At 41.5% G+C, this 22,657-nt stretch overlaps 1 protein-coding gene across 2 annotated transcripts in view; it reads left to right on the top strand.

Moving 5' to 3' along the window:
- The window catches only part of EXT2 (exostosin glycosyltransferase 2), a 134,610-nt gene that overhangs the window by 74,130 nt on the left and 37,823 nt on the right, over positions 1–22,657 (top strand). For both annotated transcript variants that reach the window (XM_054587121.1, XM_054587122.1), the window contains exon 9: positions 16,691–16,880. In XM_054587121.1, coding sequence (XP_054443096.1) covers positions 16,691–16,880 — 190 coding nt within the window. The remainder of the gene's footprint in view (positions 1–16,690; positions 16,881–22,657) is intronic.

Genomic DNA, 22,657 nt, shown 5'->3' with positions numbered 1-22,657 from the left:
GAGAAACATTGACATGAGAGAGAAACATAACTCCTGGAGCTGTCAAAGCTGCATATCAAAGCTGCAGCCTAGGTATGTGTCCTGACCAGGAATCAAACCTGCAGCCTTTGGGTTACAGGACAGCACTCCAGCCAGCTGAGCCACACCGGCCAGGGCCAAGTCCAATTGTTGAAGACAGAAAGGGAAGGAATCAGTAGGTGGGAGTAATGCGTAAGAGCACTTGATTGGCAGTTACCATTCACGAGAAGCAACACTTCAAGTTGGAGTTTGCTGCAGCCCCCTAAGTTCTTAGGGAAGTGGTTCTCCCACTTCAGTGTGCATCAGACTCTCCTGAAAGGTTTGTTAAAACACAGATTGCTGCCACTTTACCCCAATTTTTAGATTGAGAGGTCTGGGTGGGGTCCTAGAACTTGCATTTGTAGCAAGTTCCCAAGTGGTATTGATGCTACCCGTCCGGGGACCGCACTGGGATGCGGGATTGATTCACTGTGTGCACAGTAACTCGGTGACTAGAGACGGCTCTCTCTGCCCATCCAGTTCCTCTCCTGGACCGCTAGGGCTGGGATTGGAAGCATCTAGAGACAGGTTCGGACTACATCTGTCTCAGCTCCATAAAAAACTCAGGGCTGCGTATACACTTAGTAGGTGTCCAGATGGCGGCCCTCATTCACAAAGGTTATAGTTGTATAAGCAGCTGAAAATATCACTCAACTGTAAACACTAACAAGCAATAAATCACTCTGCAGGTTGAAGAAGCGCCAGCTTAGATGCATGGAGCAGAGCTCTAAGTTGAAAAGATACCAGGTTAACAATCTGTTTAACTCAACTCAGTGCCCTTTAACTTCCAGGTTGTGGAATGTTTCTCTGGAATTTGAAAGCCTACCCTGCCCCCCAGGAGGCCTTCTGGGCTTATTCTCCCCTTCTTCCTCCCACTGCCTAGATATGACTAAAGTATGTATGGAATTTAGAAATTTTAGCTTGAATTTTAAGTAAGCGTAAGCTTTTTGAAGTCTTTGTTTTTAGAGGTATCACATTGGTAGAATCACAGTGGCGCCAGCAATCCTTTATATTACCCTAAATTCCAACCCTTTTTTTGAGTAGCCTTTGCCTTTGAATTGTCTCCTATCTGTAGAAAGTCTGAGGTCATCAGCAGCCAAGGAATAAAGAAAGCTGAGTTGGGTCTGCAGATGGAGAGATGGCAGGAAGGTCCGAAGAGCTTGGTCAGGGGGGAAAAGGGAAAGACCAGCTCACTAGCCAGATCCAGATGGGGAGGATGTGTAAGGAATATGAAAAGCCAAACCCGGGGTGTTGCTAAGATGGTCATGTCAATCGGGTCTTTGCATGAACACCCGGACCCTCCCTAGGAGAGAGCGAGGCCTGGGTACGCACACCCGCCCAGCATCTCCAGCGGTGGTGGCGAATCTGCACACGCTGTTTCCCTGGATGCAGTCCTTCCGCTGTTGCTAACCGAGAGTCCACTTTTATGGCTCCAGCGTTCATGAATCAAAACCTGGCTGCTCCCTTACAGCACACGGCTTGTAGGAGGGCAATGAGAGGAATAGTTTTTTGGAGTCTGTGGGAGCTTGATCTGGAGCAGATTAATTAAGGACATATTGAATGTCTGGCGAAGCCATCCTTCATGCCTCAGCTATCACTCATTGGCACAGCAAATTCCCTTTCCCCTTGTTTCAGGGGCCATTTTAATTCTCCTTTGAGGTCTGCTTAAATGATTCACCAGCAGAAATTAGCAGGAAAATGTAGTTGTCGTGTATTTCGATTAATGAATTTTATTTCTATTTCTGATATCCTAGTTACATGCCTCCCAAATTATTAATATTTAAGTGTAATTTTCTAATAAACAGTAATTAGAGCTGCAGAGTAGGAAAATTCCCACGTTGCTCCAACTAGAAGTGGGTTCTTCATTTTTGGTTCTCTTTATTTTTTTATCTCAGCTATATTTCTTAATTTTATATTTAAAAAAACAGTACAGCTTAACGCATGTATGGTTTTAAAATTCGAATAGTAAATAAGGCATATACCCGTAACTAAAATTAAGGCTTTTCCCAAAAGGCAACTGCTTTCAACTCTCTTAGCTCTCCCCTGGTATTTATCTTCTTATCTTCCCATAAAATGCTTATCAAGCTAATTTTTGATTTCTCAGTAACACACAATATCTTTTTATTTCCTTTGAGTTAGCACTCTTTCTCCTCTTCTCCCTTCTTCCTCTACACATTTCTCTTTCTCCCATTGTGCCAGTAGGGCTGTATCATCTTTTATCTTTCTTTTTTTTTTCTAATTAAAGCAATGCTTACTTTATACATTATTGGCACTATATAAATTTTTTTCAACTGAACCAAGTAGTAAACAATGATTATTTTTCCTTTCCTGTATAACTTTTTATTTTCCAGGGAGTAAATAACTGCCTTTTTTTCTCTCTTAGTTTTCCATGTTTCTATCACTAATTAATTTTTACTAAATTCTCCAACAAAAGAATAAAGTGGCCAAGCACAGGTAAACTCTAGGATTTTTCTTTCTGTGTTGACTGCTCTCTAGGTCTCCTCTACAGTGTTATTCTGAATTCTCAGTTCACCATGGTTCTGGGAATTCTCTTTTTCTCTCTTTTTTGTTGGATTCTGTTTCCAGATTCTAACATTGTCCTCATTTGTGGTTTTTTCTAATAGCTTCGCTAGAAAGGGACTAGTAGGAGACAAAGTTTCTGTCACCTTGCATGTCTGAAAATGTATTGTTTCACATTTGGTTAATAGTTGGGCTAGTGTAGATTCCTGGTTGAGGTGGGTTTTCTTCAGAATTTTGACAACATTGCTCCATTGTTTTCTAATTTTAATATCAAAAAGTAAGATGTTCTAATTCCTGATCCTTTTATGTGACATTTTTAATCTTCCTGGGAAATTTTATGATGATAAGCCTTGGTATCTGTATTTTTTTTTAAAGATACTGATTTGGGCTCTTATAAGCTTGTAATTCATGTCCAGTTCTGAGAAATTTATGTGTTTTATATATATATATATATTTTTTTAATACATTGTTTGGAAAGTGTCACTTTTATTTTTTTTAAAGATTTTATTTATTTTTAGAGTGAGGGGAAGGGAGGGAGAAAGAGAGAGAGAGAAACATCAATGTGTGGTTGCCTCTCGCGCATCCCCACCGGGAACCCGGCCAGCAACCCAGGCATGTGTGCTGACTGGGAATCGAACCTGCCACCCTTTGCTTGGCAGTGCGGCACTCAGTCAGGGCGGTTTTATATTTTTGATTATTTTCTTTCTCTTTTTTCTCTTTCCTCTCTTTATGGAACTTCCATTGCCTAGATGATGAATGTATTAGGTGGATGCTTATTTTTCTTATCTTTTCAGCCCTATTTTATTATCTTTTTGTTTTAATGAGGTTTTTTGTTTTAATTTCTCAGGTATTTTCTCAATTTTATTTAATAATGTTTTGATTTTTAAAAAATTTTTTTCACTTTTAATTTCTAAGAGTTTTTTTCTTGATTTCTAGTTAATATTTTTAAAGCTTCTTATTCTTGCTTTTTCAAGGATACAGTACTTTCTGTGAAGACATTTGTTGTTTTGTTTTAATTTTTCTTTAGCTCCTTGTATTGCTCATTTCCTTTGAATTCCCTTTTTATTTCATTATTTTCCCTTTCATATTGGAAACTTTCTTTAATAACCTGATATTTCTCAGCAGTCTGGTCTTATTTCAGAGTGAGGCACTCAAAACTGATTAGCTCTTTGTACACGGGATAGGCTTTACTTAGGTTAAGAGGATGGGGACCTAGTTGTTTGCACAAATGTTGATATTTATGTGTTATTTCTGTTGGATTGGTTCACTGATCCAGAGGATAATCTTTCTGCCTTGGAAGTGCAGGAGAAGGTGGATAAGTCTGGGCTACAAGCATTTTGGGACCTGAATGGAGGAAGGCGATGGGTTCTCTTTGATTTTACAGAAGATCACTTAATACTCCTCTGTTCAGTATAGTACCTTACGCTGTCTTCCCTGTCTCCTGCCCCTGAGTATGGAATCTCTCTCTTTCATTTTCTCCAGAGGATAAATCACCCTTCACATGCTAAGAAGAACAGTGAGAGGGTTGGCCGCCTGTGCATGCCAGTTTAAGGGATCTTGAGACCAACTGTTCCAAAATTCCAAGAACAGTACAGAGTTTCTGTACACATTTCATTCATATTCCTTGTGTTAATATTTGACCACATTTCCTTTATTATTTCTTCTCTGCGAGTATAGATGTTGTGTGTTTGTATCGATAGGGTGAGGCAAAAGAGGTTTACAGTTCTGAGTATGTGAAACACAGAGTTTATTTATTCTTGTATTATTATTAATTACTGTATCATTTTCCCTACAAAAAAGGATAAACCTACTTTTGCACACCCCTGTCTGTGTACATACATACTTCTTTTCTGAACCATTTGGAAGTTGCAGATGGGCATCTTTACCCCTAAATAGTTCTTATATGGAATCACAGTACAGTTATCAAAATCATCCAGACCTAAACACTGATACAATATTATTGAATCTGTAGACCGACCTTAGATTTTGCCATTTATCCTAAAAATGTTCATTATAGCAAAAGAAAATTCCAGACCATACATTGCATTCAGTTGTCATGTTTCTTTAGCCTCCTTTAGTCTAGAACAATTTTTTAGTCTTTCTCTTACATGATGTTGACATTTTTGAAGAGAACATGTCCATTATTTTTTAAGACGTCCCTGGTTTTAGATTTGTCTGATGCTTTTGCATCAAATTATGCATTTAGTTTTCAAATTATTGAAATTCCTATTATGCATTTTTGACAGGAATATTGCAAAAGTGATGTGTTCTCTGTGTCCGTCATATTGGAGGACACATGTCAATTTGTCCCATTACTGGTAATGACAACTTCAGTCACAGGTTTTAGCTGGATTTCTCCAATGTAAAGTTACTAACTTTTCTTTTAATCAGTGGGGAAATACTTTGAGACTATAAATACCCTGTCACTCCTCAGACTTTCACCCACTAGTTTTAGCATCCACTGATGATTTCTTGCCTGAATCAATTGTGATAATGGTTGCCAAATGGTGATTTTCTAATTCCCATTCTCTATCTGCTATGAGAGTGATTTTTCTTTGAGCTTAGGGTTCATGTCTTTAATCAGTTTTGGAAAATCCTCATATTCTTTTTGAATATTACAAGGCTGTCACTCTCATTAATCTTCCTGTTCGGAATCCTAGTCAATGTATGTGGGCCTCTTTCATTCTGTTTTTATGTCTCTCAAGGTTTTCTTTTTACCCCCTCACTTTGACCACATTTTTCTCTCTCTGAATGCTGGACAGTTTTTCACATCTAATTTGCTGTTTTCTTGAGTTGTGACTTGTGTGTTTTTACCTGTCCATTGAGATTTAAATTTCAGTTGTTATTTCTAGAAGCTCTGTTATTTTTCAAATCTGCCTGCTTCAGTTTATTTCACAGCATCTTTTTTCATATGTGTTTAATTCAGTCTTTTAAATCTTTAATTGCTTGAGATACATACTTTATATTCTCCAATTTTAAACTTTCTTATAAAGTCTTTAATCCTGTCCTTTATCTACTGCCTGTTGCTGTTGTTACACTGTTTTCTTATATGTTTTATAATTTTGGAATGTGAATTCATCTTCCATAAGGTTTTCTGTACAAATCTCTGCCATCGGTAGTAATGAGGTATTTTTCCAGAGAGTTTATCAGTTCTTGGTTTTGTTTCTTTGTAATTTTGCTTCTTCCAGGTATGCCAGAGCTATTGCAGAGATAAACCACTTTTTTTTAACATTAATTTTTCAATAGGGGATTTCCATACTAAACAGCGTTCATTTAACCGCCCAGGTAGAGTTCCTATTTACCAAACCAGCGAAGTCTCCCTCCATACCGTAGCTGACCTCTAAAATAAAGTCAGTGGGCTGCCAGCAAAATTTTTATGCCCAGGCTAGAGAACAAGGTTCTATTTCAAACTGTCAGAGTATTTCAAGTATGGAATGAATTTGTAAGTTTGTTTTACCTGTCATGAGAAGTGGTAGTTTAAGCCACCATTAACATTCTCAAACACTTTGGATTGTAGATCAGCTTCGTTTGTTTGAATCAAAGAAGTTACTAGTTTTTCATTGAAGCATTTCTTTTAAGTGTTTTCAGCATACTGAAATACTTAATAATTTCAGTATTAAGTAACAGATCCAGGGATGATGATTGCATATTTGAAGACCATGTTCTAAGAATAATCCAAATCTTTTGTACTATCAAAGAGCTGAACTGTTATTTTTGACATTTCAAATTACGAATCAGTATAAACCAGTGATGTGTTTTGGGGGCTCCTGCTTTATTGTATTCACTCATTTAATTGATTAGACAGTATCTTAGACCATTTTACCATAGGTATATTTAGTGAAATTTATTACTTGGACTGCTATAACTCATGAATTATTAAAAGCATCAGCATATGGAACCTGCTCTTTTCTCATTCCAAATTCTTTTACTATGGCTTATGTTGAGCCATTTAACTGGCTGCTGTCCATCCCACGGATGGAAGCCGCAGCCAGACCAGCGTTCTTACAAATGACTGGCTTCTCTTCCAAGTAAGAGGAGGATGAAATGTCAATTTTTTCCTTTCCTACCTGAAAAGCAATCAGTGGCAACCCTTCCTGCTCTTCTTGACAGTCGTTTGGCTTTACAGTAGAAGAGTGGGCATTGAGCCAGATGTGAATTTCAGTGCTATATAAAGAAAAAATTTAAGTAGCTGAACCTCAGATAATAACTGGAATTTTCAGAGAGGCATTCAGATGGGTTTAATCTGTGAGCCTTCGCTAAGCTAACTATAGCTCAGAAATTCCTGAACTGCAAGTTTTAATCCCTTCTTTCCTGGTGATGATCTGAGTAACCTGAGGTTACTTACCAAATCTCTCTTTGTAGCAGTTTGCTGTCTGCAGGACTGGGTTTAGGGAAGAACAAGGTGACTGATTTCCAAGTACTAATCAAGGCCATTACAAAGGACATTTTGAACTCAAACCTGAGTTCAAAACCATCTATTTTCTTGACCTGGTGCTTTCTTATCTCTTTGAAATTTATTATTCTTACCTGTGAAATGGGGTATTAATTATGTAATGGGTTTATTATGAAATATTAATGAAATGATATTTGTGGAACCATTTTGTAAGTTGTGTAGCACTATTAAAATGAAGTGCTGTTAATGTAAGGCTGCTATTTGAAGGCTTTATTCCATCAAAACATAGATTTTAGAGTTGGATGGGACTCTGGAGGGGAAAATTGGAATTTACTGGAGGGCCTTGTTTTGTACCCAGATAGGTTCTATTATATTTTTTCTCTTGCTTAATCCTCATAAACCCTAAGAATAGCATTCTATTAGCTCCATTCTTACAGATGAAGAAAGTGAGGCTTAGTTTATCTTTAAGTTCTACCTCCCATCATCCTGTTTTATAAATGAGGAAATGGAGGTATGAAGAAGTATAGTGATTTATCTAAAGCAGAGATTCTCAGTTCACCATTCCATCTATAATAATATACTGTCATAGTTTCTTAATAATTGTTTATCTTATATGCAAACTTGACCCCAAAATTAAATAGAAAACACAATAGTACGTAATTAGATTGACAGTGTAGACATAGAAAAACTTCTGTTACTGGCTTTATGATAGATTAGTTATACTAAATGATCTTCACAACTGAACAGTGAAAAGAGTGAATGAAACAATTTTAGCCCATTGCTAAGCTGGCATGAAAGTGTGTTGTTTGTTGATTCCCTAGAGAAAGTGAAACCAGGTATCCCGGGAGGGGAGAGCCCAAGCCAGCTTTTGCTATGGCGACCTTTGCAAGTGTGATGACCCGGAGCTTCTGCCTGGTAGCTGCTTGAAGCAGGGGACAGGGGAGCAGGACTGAAAGCCTGTGAGCTGGAGGATCCAACCAGGACTTCCTGGATGAAGCCAGGAGACTGAAGGGCTGTGTCATCAGTGAAAGAGTAAAGAAAAGTAAATCCGTATTGACCAAGTGTTGAGAACTGTAGTCGTAAGCCACCTTCACATGGTTGTGGTCCAGATTCATACTACAGGTGCGGTCCAAATAAACCTTAAGAGGAATCTCATTGAACGCAGCACTGAGTTGATTGGGACCAGCAGAAGTAGAGACGAACCTCCTCTTGAAGAACTCTGCTTCAATCTGGGTCTCAAATAATTATTCCAAACGCAGTGTCTAAGGAAAATGAGCAGCTCACAGTCAAAAACCACAAAACCATAAAGCAGGATCATGAGTGAGAACGAGCAGAAGCACACCTGCAGGGCCTTCAGGTTGTTAGGTTAGGGTATTACAGTAGATTCCAAGGAATTATTTAGAATGCAGCCCAAAGAGAGGCGAGGGAGTCATCGGGTGATGTGGAGAACAGAAGAACAAAGTCTGACACACGTCTCATCAGAGTTCCAGAAGAAACGAGGGAGAAAAACAAAAAGAAAAATCTTAAACATACCTAGAGGAAAAAGAGAGTAATAGCCAAAATGTTTGGCCTGCTCCTGTGACCCTGACTGACTTTGTGTGGCTCAGTTTCTTTGGATGTGTCAGAGAGTCAGAGTGCCTGCAGCTCTCGTGCACCCAAATGTGCTTACGTGCATTCCAGCTCCACCATAGAGAAAGCTTATTTATGAACAGATTACTGTAAATAAGTCGTAGGAATTCTAAGTCGATAATTTATTCTCTCCCTTAGTTGAGTCTGCAGCACTAAGGGGATTTCTATCTAGCCTTTGATTTCGTCATCTTTCCTGTGTCTGCTTAATGTGAAGTCAGCGAGATTTAGCCATCAGTGTTATCTTTGTTTTTCAGAACAATCAGTTATTTTTTTGTTGGGGGAATGAATTAAAGTCGTCATGTGGCAAGTAGACTTCAGACTTGTCCGGAATCTCTTCTCTCTTGATCCTGCTGGAAGACATCTCTAGGTCTTTGCAATTGCGGGCTCCCGGGTTCGTGCGTGCCCAGAAGCCGTGCGCTGCGCGTCACTGGGGCTGCGGGGGTTTAATGGTTAAGGCAACGTGGGCCACATTACTGATTGCCCCTTTCAAATCTCCCAGTAACCATTAACATAAATATCATCTCACCGTTTTGGACAGGGGACACCACCCTTATGCGCGTTAGTAATATGAGGCTAATGCTTAACCCTTTCATTGCTTTGTATGCCTCAAAGGCCTTGCCTTACAGCCATCGATAGGGGGTCTGAACCCAGAGGAGAAATGGAAGGGTTAACTCCTTTTGGTTTTGCCCTTTGACCACTTCAGGATGAGAGGCATGATGAAATACTTTTCAAAGTCTTCAGTGGAAACACATCATGCATAATTGGAGCAAAAAAGAATAAATCAAAGCTTTTTTCCCCCCTTTTAGTCTGGTAATTCATAATTGAAACCACATTGAGGTAAGGGCTGATAACTTCAAAACAACCAAGAAAACTGCCCTTTCTATCAAGGTAGGGATAGGTAAAGCTACTCATTACTGTGGGGGGGGGGGGGGGGGGGGTCAAAAGCTTCTGTGTAACAGGCCTGTCTTCTCTTCCTTCTCACTTTTCTGCTCATATTTAAATACCTTTATTTAAATCAAATATGGGTTGACTCAAATGCCTGCTTCTCTTCGTGTCACATGAAGTTATACATAGTGACATTTTAAAATATCTTTGATACAGTGAGCAACAGGAGTTGAAGTTTGCATCATCATGCTTTGAGCTTGATTTCTCCTGTCTGGAATTTGATTGGTTTAGACTGAAAGAGTCCTTTAGATGGTAATGGAATGTGGTTTTCCTCATTTATAATCCTCAAGTAGTTCCAGTAGGAACATTTCAGAATGGTTAGCAAAGGCCATTTGCTCACCACCTTCCCTCACTTGGCTAGAGTGGTTTTGGTTAGACTCATATAAGGCTACCATGACCTTTCAGCTAACAGAAAGCAAACCAGGAGTGCAGGAAGGGCCCAGACAACTTGCTTCGTGTGAGGTTGCCAAAAGACACATCTAGTTGTTTGAGTTTGAATCTCTTTCTCGAAGGAGAAAATCCCTTTGCCTAGTCTCCCAAGGCCTTTTTTCAGGACATCCAGAAAACTGAACCCACATCTCTCTCTAGTTTGTCTGCTCACTGCTGGCTCGTTCAACAGGGCTTTCCAGAATAAGTGCTCTGAAAGAGCTTTTCTAAAGCCAGCATTGTGACCTGACCATTATTGTGGCTATTACAGATTATTTGATGTGCTTGCAATTTAACAGTCTGAATTTCTTACTGAAGCGTCTACAGTGAATATTTGTGGTAGGAGTGAGAAGCAAAGGGTAGGCAAGAGATGAACAAGGTATTTTGGCTGAATGCTGGTACTCTCTCAGGATGATGCACACTTCTCCTCTTACTGTCTCCTTCCATCTTTGGGTGAACAGTTTTTATTGGGTATATTTGAAAGGGGTATTGCTAACCAAGATTCTGAAGGTACAGCTGTGATAGATGTTTCACCTTTTTGTTTGTTTGTTTGTTTTTTTGTTTTTTCAGTTCTCTGTTGCTGGGTGCCTGGTTCTAGGCCCTCTCTTGCCATGATGGAAATTTAATCAGGCAACAGAGTTAATTGCCAGCATTGTTTCCTTATCCCTGGCAGAAGTCAGAGTCTTGAGTAAATTATAGAGGTTTAAATTTGCTTGATTTCCTGCAGAAAGTGGGGTCAAGAGGTCCCAGACTGTAGACACTCTCTTTGGTCAGCCAGCAGGGGGTCAGGTCTTAAAGGTATTTCAGAGGTGACTAAATGCCGTTTTGAAATGTCCTTCTCCAGTACGTTTTTTTACTCTGGGGGTTAGTTTGTTGACCTTACCCCAGTGGAGCAGAGGATCTGTGGGCAGGAGTACCTCCCAATTAAAGCTGCCTTTCTCCACGCCATCACTGGGCTCCAAAGGCAAATGGGATTATGTTTGAGGAGGGGAAAAGCAATTGGCACAGAAGGTAGTTGCAGATCAGCATTTCCTATTTCTGACTTCTTGAAATGAAACATAAAGGTAGCAATGTTAATTGATCAGGAAAACAGCACTCAGGGAAAGAAAGTTTCAAAAGCTAATCATGTGACTTAAAACTTTTGTCACACAAGGCTTTTTTTGATGTGGCCTTAGTTAGCCTGCCTGAGTCTGAGTCCCTGCCATTTCTAAGCCTCCTCTGTCCTCCTCCCTGGCTGGTGTGACCTTTCCCGTCTTACAGGCACCTTAATGCAGCCGCTCAGTTTGCCTTTCGGCTTCTTTGACCAGCGTTCTCCTTCCTGTCTTCGAAGCCTGCTCCAGGGCTCCCTCTCCATCTCCTCCAGGGAGACGGAGGCGGTTGCGCAGACCTCTGTGTCCACACAGGACTTTAACGCCTTGCTCTAGTACTTGTTCTCTTGCATTATAGTTTATCTTCTCATCGGACCCTCTGTATTGGATTCCCCACTGGATTATGAATGTTTTAAAGGGAAGGAATGTATTCATCTTTACATCTTTAACATTATTTGAGGCTTTTGGTATGTGCTCAGGAAAAGTTGCCTGAAAGAATGGGTACCATAAACAATATCGGTAGGAATGATAGCTGAATGGCTAACACATTGTTTTTGCAGGCAAGAAAAATACAGACTGGGGAGTGCTGGGAGTTTTTTGTGTGTTTCTTTTGAACTACCATTCACGGAGTTCCATGTTGAACCCTCTGAGTGCACTTGTGCGTAATCTCATTGAATCATCCTCGCCCTAGGAGGTAAATTTAATGGGAAGCACTATCATGCTTCCCATTTTATTGAGGAAGAAATGGATACTCAGAGAAGTAGCTCTGCACATCACAGAACTAGCAAACGGCAGGAGGTTCGAGCTCTGTTAAATAACCTAACCCTACACTTCTTCAGAATTCTTAGCACAATAAAAGTCTTGGTAAGTACTATAAAATGAATGCACTGAGTTGGAGATCATTTCAGAGTTCATGAGGTCGCTCACTTGTGTCCACCAGCTGTTCACGTCTGTGGACGACGAGGACCGAAGGAACAGGGACCTGGACAATCTGGGTTGGACTTAAACCAGACTTGACTGAGTAGCACGAGGCACTGTGCTCGGTACCGCATGTTACAGTATTTGTGGCTCCTGCTCTCAAGGAGCTTTCAAGGTAGTGAATATAAAAAGCATAGGAAGGAAGAGAGAAAACTGTAAATAAAAACAGTATATACAGAAAAGTAGGGGAAGGAGAGAAGCCAGGTAAACCAGGACCCCAAAGCGTTATAACATAAAGGCCACAAAAGACTTCCTTTAGAACTCGTGGTGCTGGAAGAGACCTCATGGTTGCGCAGGCCGCTGCCCGCCCCGCTGTGGAGACATGCGGGCGAGTCACGCCCAGGGAAATTGTCACCCCGACAAGGTTGGCTCCTGGCTATGAGTTATCGAGTGCTTGTACGTGTCAGGTGCTTTACGTATATACCTGCTTACTTTTATTAACAACCTCTGAGTAGTTAAATAGTAATTAATTATTATAATGTGAAGTCATACCGTCTAGAAACTGGTAGTATCACGATTTTATAGATTTGGAAACCGACGTGCAAGAGAGTTGAGGTGCATTGCCCAGGTCATGTTGCTGGTTTAAGTGAAAGAACCTGGGTTCAAATGAAGGCCTCCTGATTCCCAAACTGATTAAACAGGCCGACTCACTTTTTGAAGTCATTTGCATCAACCCTGGGGCCTGTCCGCAGGAAAGCCTGGAGCCTGTATCCTAGTAAATACATGCTCAGTAGCTAATGTGTCGCCTCCATGTTCATCTCAATGTCTGTATTTTAGGAGAAAGTGTTGACAAGATTTCAGTCCTTGCCATGCTCTGTCTCCTCAATCTGTGGTCTTACTCTGCTCCTCCAGTTTTCAAGCCCTATTTAGTATGCAAGTGAGTAGTGTGGAAAAATGAAACACCAAGGCGCGTAACCGTCTGCTTCCCACCCACCCGTCCTTCCTCTCCGCCCACCTCAGAACCGTCCTCTGTCCTCTTTCCGAAGGGAGCTGGCAAGAGGGATGAGACCAGATCCCACGTTTTGCCAAAGACTCTGGCTCCTTCTGCCTGGCAGGGCCTTGAGATCGGAGCTGTGGTGCCTTTCAGGGGCTGCTTCACTGTAAACCCCAAGGGGTTCCCCGCCTCGCCCCCCGAAACCAGGCTTTTCTGCCTCTCACGGAAGTTCCTTCTCCTCTTAATGTCACAAAGGCATTCAAGTGTGTGAGTATTCGCTGCTTCTCCCAAAGAACAGACCTCGTTTTGTTGGTGGTAAAATACACTTACCTTCCGTGTCAGGGGTGTATTTACCTTTTTAAAATTTCTATGCTCCTTCTGTGTCAGTGTTACATAGGTGGTGTGTTTTTATTCCATGTACCCTCTGATATCATAGTTGTGGGGTGGGCTCTTGCTCACTGGCGCAGATTTAGTTATCAAGGATAAAGAACTTTTATCATTTTTGTCTCGGAGAAGAGCTAGAAATAATGAACTCTGGAGCCACCCACAGTTCCAGTTTCCAAAGTCTAAAATGGGGATGCTTTACCCGGACTCAGAGTAGGAGGCCTTGGGGAAGGGCCGTGAACCACCACCATCTGCTGTTCCGGAGTCAGGTGCTTGGGCTCCTGCCAGCACCTGTCACTTACAGGTCATGTAGCCTCCAACATCATTCCGGGGCTTCCCTCCCTCCCTCCCTTCCTTCTTACCTTCCTTCCATCTGCTGGTAAAACAAATGATTAGGCATCGTTCGCTATTTCTAATTCTATAGTTTCATCATCTATAAAACGAGAATAATGACTATCTCTCTTGGGGGCTGTTGTAAGGCTCGTATGAGATAATACATGTAAAGCATAGTGCCTTATGCTCGGTATGTGCACGCTCGGGAAATCTTGACTGTGTGAGCATCACACATTAAATTATTTTACACGGTTCTTCTAAAAAATCTTCTGTGTTCTTTGCCTTTTAAATGGTGTTTTTTAAGGCAGCGAAGAGTATTGTGTCTGGAGGAGTAGATGAGTGGGTTGGGATGGCAGAGGGTGAACCTTGGGGATTAACTGGGAGTTAAGCCCAGAGCTGCCTACTGACTTCAGTTTCCACAGAAAGGCCAGGAAGGTAGGAAGGATAAGGTTTGGGGAAGAAAACTAAAAGGGGTTCCTACAAATGCAACCAGAAGCTGGGCACAAACGCTAAAACTCAGGCACCTTCCTAAGACTACAACTTAATGTCAAAGCACGATGCCATGGTAACAGAATGCCAGCATTAAGAAGATAGCTTTTTCTATTCTGTCTCTCTGGTATGAAGTCTCATTCTGGTCTGTTGTGGGCATTTTGGCTTCAATATCCTGATTACATTAGGACTCCAGGAAAACCATTCAGACTCCTAGAGTTCCCATCCCATGTGTATTCCATGTGTTTGTGTACATTTCCTGTCCCACACTGTTACATCTGGCAAACAGCTGTTGTCATATACGTGGTGATGGGTGTCCATCAGTGATATGGATGAGGCTGATGAGGAACTTTGGGAAACCCAGATTATGAAAGACACTAGGGAAGTGTAAGCAGCCAGAATAACAGATAGGACATTTCATATTCAGCCACCTTCTCGCAGAGATGAAGTTAGATCCTGGGCTTTTCACATAACAACATACGAATGTGAATGTAATTAATGCCACCAAGTTGTACTTAAAAATGGTTACAAAAGGGAAGTTCATGTTGTATTTCACCACAGTTTTAAAAGACTATATATAATATACTAAAAACCATTACCGTATATACTTTAAATGAGTGGATAGTATAGTCTATGAATTATGTCAATAAAGCTGTTTTAAAATATAAGAATGTTTTTAGCAATCTTTTCCTATTATTAATACAAAAATACTTTTGCTTATGTTGCTGCATTAAAAATTACTTAACATTTTAATGGTAGCAAAGAAATTTAATCTCCATAACTTTTTAAACTTGTTTTTGAAAAAATTTCAAGCTTACAGAGCTGTAAGTACAAGAATTGTACAGTAAACGCACATGCTCATCACCTAGATGTATGCATTTCATTTATTCACACTTTATTCCCAGGACTCAGAAGTGATGTGCTTTGATAAGGCTGTGGTTTTTGTTTCATCGTTTTGTTTTGGTTTTTGTCCTTTTTTAAAAAAACATTGTACTCATTACTTATTGAGCCCTGTCAGTCTGAGAATTCACGTCTCTGATGTCTTTTGTTTTGAGAACTTGTTTAATTTCTTTGGTAGTTTTGTTTTTTCCATGTTCTGTGGTTTGTTTGCTTTTTTTTAGGAAATCTCCTGTTAGATGGATGTTGGACCTCCTAGATTTTTCTCATCTTTTTTTTCTTTTTGTGTGTGTTTTTTTAGTTTACAACTTTATTGATATATAATTTACATACCATACTTCTCATCCTTTCTCTGTTTTTCATCTGTCTCTTTGTTCACCAGACTGGAATATGTTACTGTATCTTTCAATCCTGCCTTTTGCATAATTTTAAACAATCGAATTTTAATGTCTAAGAGTTCTTTCCTGTTCTTTATAGAACTTTTTAAATAAAAATAGCAATTTATTATTGCATGGATGAAAAATCTTCTATCTCTAGGATATAATTTGTTGATGTTTTCAATTTCGTTCTACTTCTATTGTCTCTGTTTCTTCTGAGTTCCTGTTTTTCTATTTGTTCCTTTGGTTTCTGTTATTCTCGGGAAAGATATTCTTGAATTGTCTGTGACTCTAGGATCTGTTCATGATTGAGGGTGAAGCACTAAAAACTTGATCAGCAGCTCTTTGTGTGAGGGCACGCTTACCGCCTGGGAGGCTTCTGCGTAAAATGATGGCGTGGCACCCCTGCCACAGGCTGCCGGCGTTTTGGGGACTGCCGCGGGATGAGCGCTGTGGTGCTCGTCATTCAGAATATTGATTTTAACCTGCAGTTTCCTCTCAGCTGTGCCTGTGTTTCCATGCCTGGAGCTTCAGTTTCCTCAGAGAATAAACCTCCCGTGTCCAGCGGGGGTGAGGAGAAGAGACGTGTTCTGGCTGAGTGGGTGGGTGAAGGGAAGGGCTGTGAATCAGGGCCTCTCAGTGCTCCTTAAGCGTGTTTTTCACCAGTCCTCCCATTTGCAACCCTACCCCTTCTCTTACCCTCACCAGGTCCCCGCTGAGCTTAATTCCTGAGCCTTTGTGGGGTTCAACAGTTTGACCTTGAACCTTGTTGCCCTTGCCCCTTTGTAGGTACTTAGGTTTCAGCTCTCACTCTCCTACTCAGTTCCCACTTTTCTGGCCTCTTTCAGAAGAATGTTAATATTGCTCATCAGCTCCTTTCCCTTCTCCCATTTCATTGTCATTGCAGATTTGTATGTTATATTTATTAACTGTCATTTTAGTGGGTTTGGGAAGGGAATAGAGATAAATGAATGGGTTTAATCTGCCATGTTTAACATCTCTCCTCACCTGCAAAAATTCTCCGCTCTGTTTTTAATGGTATTAGAGCCAAACTAAATTACAGAAAGTCAATATGAATTTTGAGGAAGGGAAGACTTTGAACAGTTGCTGAGCTCTTGGATTGGCCATGGCGAAAGCCATTAGTCCTTCCGCGTTTGGGTATATTGATGATCCTGGGAAAGAGATCAGCCCTATTGCTATTAGATCCTTCTCTGAACCACATTTTTCTGTTCTCTTGCAGAAGTGGAGTAGTGTGAGCAACCCACTCTTCCTGCCGCTGATCCCACCACAGTCTCAAGGTTTTACTGCCATCGTTCTCACCTACGACCGAGTGGAGAGTCTCTTCCGGGTCATCACTGAAGTGTCCAAGGTGCCCAGTCTATCCAAGCTCCTGGTTGTCTGGAATAATCAGAATAAAAGCCCTCCAGAAGGTAAGAAAAGTGGGGAAATGGTGTGTTCAGGAAAGGACTGGTTTGGCTGATAGGGTAACTCTTGGCTGGATCTATTATGCTAGCCAAGTTATTTGCATCCTTTATTTTAAATGAATTTTCCTGCTTTCTCAGCAGTAATGCCATTTCCGAGGCAGCATGACTCTGATTTTATCAATCATATCACTCTTGTTCTAGGGTGGCCCATTTAACTCCAAGCCCATGGCTTGTTCTGTAGCCACAAGTGTCTAAGGGCTTAGGAATCTGCAGGATCAAAGGCCATCAGCCTTGGGAAAACAGATCTCAGCTTCCCTAAATCCCTCCCAACTGATTTGTTTACATGAAAACTCAGTTTGAAAGGCATTAGTTTTCTCCTCCCTTATCTAGGCTCTGATACTGTGCTCTTCTTCAATAAAAAGGATGGCTTCACCTCTGCTCAGGAAAGCCAGCAAAGCGTGCCCTCGCAGACGGGGAATCAGTTTCACGAGTGAGCTCTCGCTAGAGGTTCCCATCGGTTCATTCAGAATCACTTTGTTCCTCGCCTCGGCCACCCTTGCAATCTGCTGGCTGGCAGCTAGGCCTGAGGACTCTTTGATTAATTGGATTTGTTTTTGATTCAGAACGCTTAGGGTCTGTCCCACCTGCATTTAGTTTCTCATTCAGTCCGTCTATTACTGATCCTAATCCCAGGGACTTCAAAGCTCCTGCCCTTTATAGCCTATTAAAGCCAGGAAGTTTCTGATGGGTTAGAGCGAGGAATGAGTTTGAAGTTTGTAATGCGCACCACTATCACCGATAAGGTCTAGTTTATTGCCTGACAGTAGTATCTGCGCTTTTTATGGCTATTCCCTTTTAATTGGTTATGCCGAAGTCGGGATCGTCAACCCTGGAAACTACCAGTAGATCTATAGTCTGGGCTGGAAGACAGCCGTATTTCTGTCTGTTAGGCAAATCAGAAATTGCTTCAAGAAAATTCTTTATTTCTCCCTGAGATATGTAAAATTTTTCACTCAGTGGAATTTTTGTTCTCTAAAAGAATCATGTACTTTCTTTTTAGATTTAGGGGCCCACAGTAATTGCATAAACAAAATAGCTGTTCAAATGAAGGATCTGTGTTATGCCCTGAAGCACACTGCTTTTTAAAACATTTTTTGTTAACTATCTTTTTATGTTTGATGCTCAGTAAAAGAGAAAGAAAGGGGTAGAAGAAAAAGGAAGGTGTTTGTGCCACCTAAGAAGGAGGGAGGAAGAGGCCGGCAGGCAAGAGAAGGTAGAGAAGACAAAGGAGCTGGGAGGGGGGTGTGCGGAGGACCTCAGACAGCTGCCTTGGGTTCATCAGCACCCGTCCCCTTTCCACCAAGGGGAGGGGACTGGGTGGCCCTGCACTGCTAGTTTGTCTCTTCATTTATAAAGGACGGGTCCTGTTTTAAGAAAGAGGGCTGTGCGTCCCTCCTCGCCTCCGCAGAGCACGCGTGTCACGCTGCGTTCACTCTCCTGCATTTGCTCCTGCTCACGAAGGCCACCAGCTTTCAAAGGGCCTCTGGCAGCACCCCCAGCCCCACCCTGCCCGCGCAGAACTGCATGGCCTGGTGCTCAATGCAAAGGGGCTGCTCCTCATAAAGCCTGGTTAGCCACCTTGGGCTTAAGGTGAATTATTTATTGTGAATTTGAGGCTCTTCTCTTGGGCGAGTATCATTGCAAGCTTTGTGAAGGACAGATCTTTTTCTCCCTTCTTGGTCCAAGCCCCCTCATTGACATGACTAAACGCAGCAGCACAGACCTAGGTTTTGGAGCAGGATGTTCATTTTTAATTTTTGGTAGACCCTACTAAAATGTAGTGGTTAATTTTGTGACCAAGAGTTTAGTTTAGTTTTGAAATATTTTGGCTCCAGGGAGGAAAGAGAGCCCTCAACTGATAAGGCCCTAATTGTGGCACGTTCAGAGACCGGACCAGCTTTTTTGGAAGCTGTGGTTTTTAGGTCAGGGCCCTGGCTCCGGCAGTGTGGTGGTTTGGGCGAACGCGGACCGCGTTTAATCTTCCGTGGGGTATTTGTTCAGTTGGTAAATCGGGCTGTCAGCTCTGGCTCTCACGCCAGCAAAGGCATCTGATTTTTCATGTACAGCATTAGTAACATATATGTTTTTTAAAAAGCAAGTCCAAGGCTTTGAAATATTAGAGGCAAAAGTGATGTTTTTCACTTTCTGTACATTTACTAAAATAAATATTGTGGTTACCGTGTCTGCTGCTGGAAGGATTTGTGTAGGCAGAACCCGCCCCCCTCTTTTTTTTTTATTTCTTCACTTCCCAATCCAACCAGATACTTTTTTTCTTTTTGGTTATGTTTAAGTCTAAATTGCTTGGTTTGAAGTTTAAGTAAATACTTAGACTAGGCAATAGAAATTTCCAGTGAGCTTTCGTCACATTGGTTTTGAGCCCTGTCAAGAAAAAAGGCAAGCCACTGCCTTCCTCCTCCCTACTCTTCAGTTTCTATCCTGGGTGGATGCAGGAGCTATTTGGCTGGCCCCTGGCCTCACCTGAAGGAAGCTGCTCCATTGTCCATTTCAGATCCGTTGACCTCAGCCTTCTTTTTTAACTGATTTCAGTTTTAAATTTGAATTGATCTCAAGGGCCCCCAGCTTCAGCTTGCAACTTTCATGGTTCCTTGTAGGCAGGATGGGATTGGCTGAGCCCATAGGGATGGTCAGCCCACAAGAGGCCACAGGGAAGTAGAAGCAGCGGCCACCTTCCTTTCGAGCTCAGTTGTGCCACTGTGGGATTTAGGGCCACGGGGACCAGACGCACACCAAGCAGCTCCAGCACTTCTGAAGGGAGCTCAAGGTTCACACAGAGATAACCTCCTCATTGATTTTGTGGCTCTGTGGTGGTTTGTGGCAGTGATTGCCAGGATGGGAGGGGGTCATCTTCAGTCAGCCTGAACATTTTCTGGTACCTCTGCCAAGTTGGAGAAGAATTCTCTTTGCTCACCTCTCTCTTGGCATCCAATGTGGAGAAAACCGTTAATCAACACACACTATTTTAAAAGTCTTTAATACACATTCTTTTTCTCCTTCGAGCTGGAATAAAATTCATAGCTGTGAAGTTATTGGGTCAGCTGGCTCAGCTGTTTGTTTTTCATAAATTTAGTGTGTTTGAAAATCCCATTTTTCAGACTTCTTTGTTGTGTGAAGGGAAGGTGACATTTCTATTTTGCCAGCTACAGAGTCATGATGAGACACACAATACAAGAGCCTGCCGTTCCACTTAGAATTTAAAGGAGCAAGAAGAAAGAGACCTCTCCTGGGCTAAGCAAGGGAATTAGGGCCTGAATATTTCTGGCTATGACACTGTTTCCATCTGCATTTAAGGGATCACCCCATATTCTCCTCTCTACAGCTCTGTAGGTTGTCGGTAGAAAAGTGAAGTTCATAAGACTTTACAAGAATCCATTTGTGGAGATGATGATACGATGTTATTACAACCATGTGTTGTATACCTTTTATACCCAAGGAATAGGAACTGTGCTAAGTGCTTTACATATATTATCTCTAGTCCTTATGACAAGGCTGCAAGAAAGCTGTTATTATCCCCATTTTACAAGAATGAAATTCAGATTAGTTGAGTGATTTGCCTGCATCACACCACTGCAAATAGTGGAGTCAGTGAGCAGTGGGAAAATCACCATGCCTTGGCAGTTCTTTGGTTTGGGATTATGTGAAGGAACTAGGTCCTGGTCAGGGACTCAAAGAGAAAGACTCACTAATGGAAACACTAATGGAAAGGAGGGAAAAAAACTTTATCACCTATGTTTTCCTTCCCTACCTCGTGCTTCTGTCATGATTGTATAAACAGAATCAAAATCCCGTATCAGAATTCCCAGCTTCAGGGCAGGGAGCAATTGCAGTGCTTGCTCTCTGCCGCCCCCTTTCCCGTGCCCTCCCTCCACAGAAGGGATGCTAAGGCCTGAGGGAATGGTGGTGTATGTTATTTTAAGATGTGAAAATAAGAAACTGGGAATTCTGTTTCGTGTCCTGCCTTTTGGTAATGATGGTTCCTAGGCAGCTCACCACTGAAATGGAGACTCCTTTTGCCCAAGCTGACTTTTGGCTCCCCAGACCTAACTCAGCACAGGGAAAAGTAATCACATGTCCAAAGGAGTCACGATTCAGTCTGCATTTCCCTCTGCACCCCATATCATCCTCTTTGGCCTTCATCACTCTCTAAAACTTCCCCATCAAAGACTTTACAGGAGCGAATTCATTCTTTATGACGTTGTCTCAAGTAAGTAATTCTTTAGATATACGAGGTCTGTCCAGAAGGTATCCAGCCATGTACTATGAAAAATAGAGACATTTATTGAAGAAGATACAGGCTACAAGAAACATTGTATGTAGGACAGTGACGCCTCAGTCCCCTTCAAAGGAGGCCCCTGGGGACCTCACACAGTTCTCCCCTTCTCCATCAGCTGCCCTGACATATTTTCCTGAATGTCATTGATGGTCTGAAATCTCTTCCCTTTCAAAGGTGATTTTAGTTTTGGGAAAAGCCAGAAGGGCGCCAAGTTTGGGCTGTAGGAGGACTGAGTCACCTGGGTGATTTGAGGTTTTGCCAAAATACTCTGTATGAGACGTGATGCATAAGTGGGCATGTTGTTGTGATGAAGCTGCCAATCACCAGTTGCCCATAACTGTGGCCTTCGGAATTATCTGAATAGTTTCCATGGAGGAATGTTCAAGCTTAATGCAAAATTTGATGCAGATTCGTTGCTCTACTCTCTCAGTCATTTTGAATGTGATATTCACACAGCACACATGCTCACTCAACAGCATCTACTGCCCCCTCTGACTAGTTCCGGGAAGTCATCATTGTTCACGCATGCACATTCCAGCCCACTCTCCTTGGCTGCCAAGTTACATCGATGTTGTGCAAACTGTTCTTGTTATATTAATAGTGGTCGGACATTTTCCGGACAAAGCTTGTGTGTGGACAAAGATTATGGAAAACTGTTTTTGGGTTGAACACACTATACCCTCTTGCCAAATGGAAGTTCAAATCCCATCCAGGGTAGAGGAATGTTTACACTTAACCAAAGCAGCTAGCCTATTTTCTATACATATTGCAAAAAGAGGAGCTATTCGTTACCTTTTAGAACTAATGTGGCAGACATCCCATGTTCTTTTGTTTCATTAGTGTGTTAGATTTTCAGACCTAGGAATGGCAGGGATTCTGTTGATCTAAAAGGAGACACAGAAGGAGTAGACAGACTGGAGGCACGCCACTGGATTGTAGGATAATATACCAGATCTAATATGTACCACCTCGTCACCATACCTAAAGTTCAAAAAAAATTCCTTGATTCTCTATATAGACACAAACTTAGAAGGAAAAGCACAGCTAACATTTAGTGGATGTCTGTGATGTGCCAGGTACTACTGTGCAGCTAAATGCATTCAAGTTCATTCTCAGTCATTCATAGAAAGATGGTGTTATTATCCCATCTTCCTAGTTGAAGAAAAAAGTTCAAAGTGATTTTGTTCAAGATCACAGGGCTAGTAACAGGTCCGCCGGGTTAGAAGCTGTTTCCGCAGACTGTGTTCCTTTTGTGGTCTCTCATTGCCTCGTGTCATCCCAGGACCTTAGAGGCACCTTGTTCGGTTTCTCATATGATGTTGAGTAGAAATCTGATCTAAGTTAGTACATTTCAAGTAAAATTGTGTTGCTGAAGGCATTTCATTCCATCTTAAGAGAGTTTATACCGTCAGAAAATTCTTATTTTGATTCT

Source organism: Pteronotus mesoamericanus, unplaced genomic scaffold (assembly GCF_021234165.1).
Source record: "Pteronotus mesoamericanus isolate MK-2021 breed Mesoamerican mustached bat unplaced genomic scaffold, CSHL_Meso_final scaffold_1066, whole genome shotgun sequence".
Taxonomy (NCBI): domain Eukaryota; kingdom Metazoa; phylum Chordata; class Mammalia; order Chiroptera; family Mormoopidae; genus Pteronotus; species Pteronotus mesoamericanus.
Note: the sequence above shows the minus strand (reverse complement) of the source record. Positions and strands in the feature narration are given on the sequence as shown.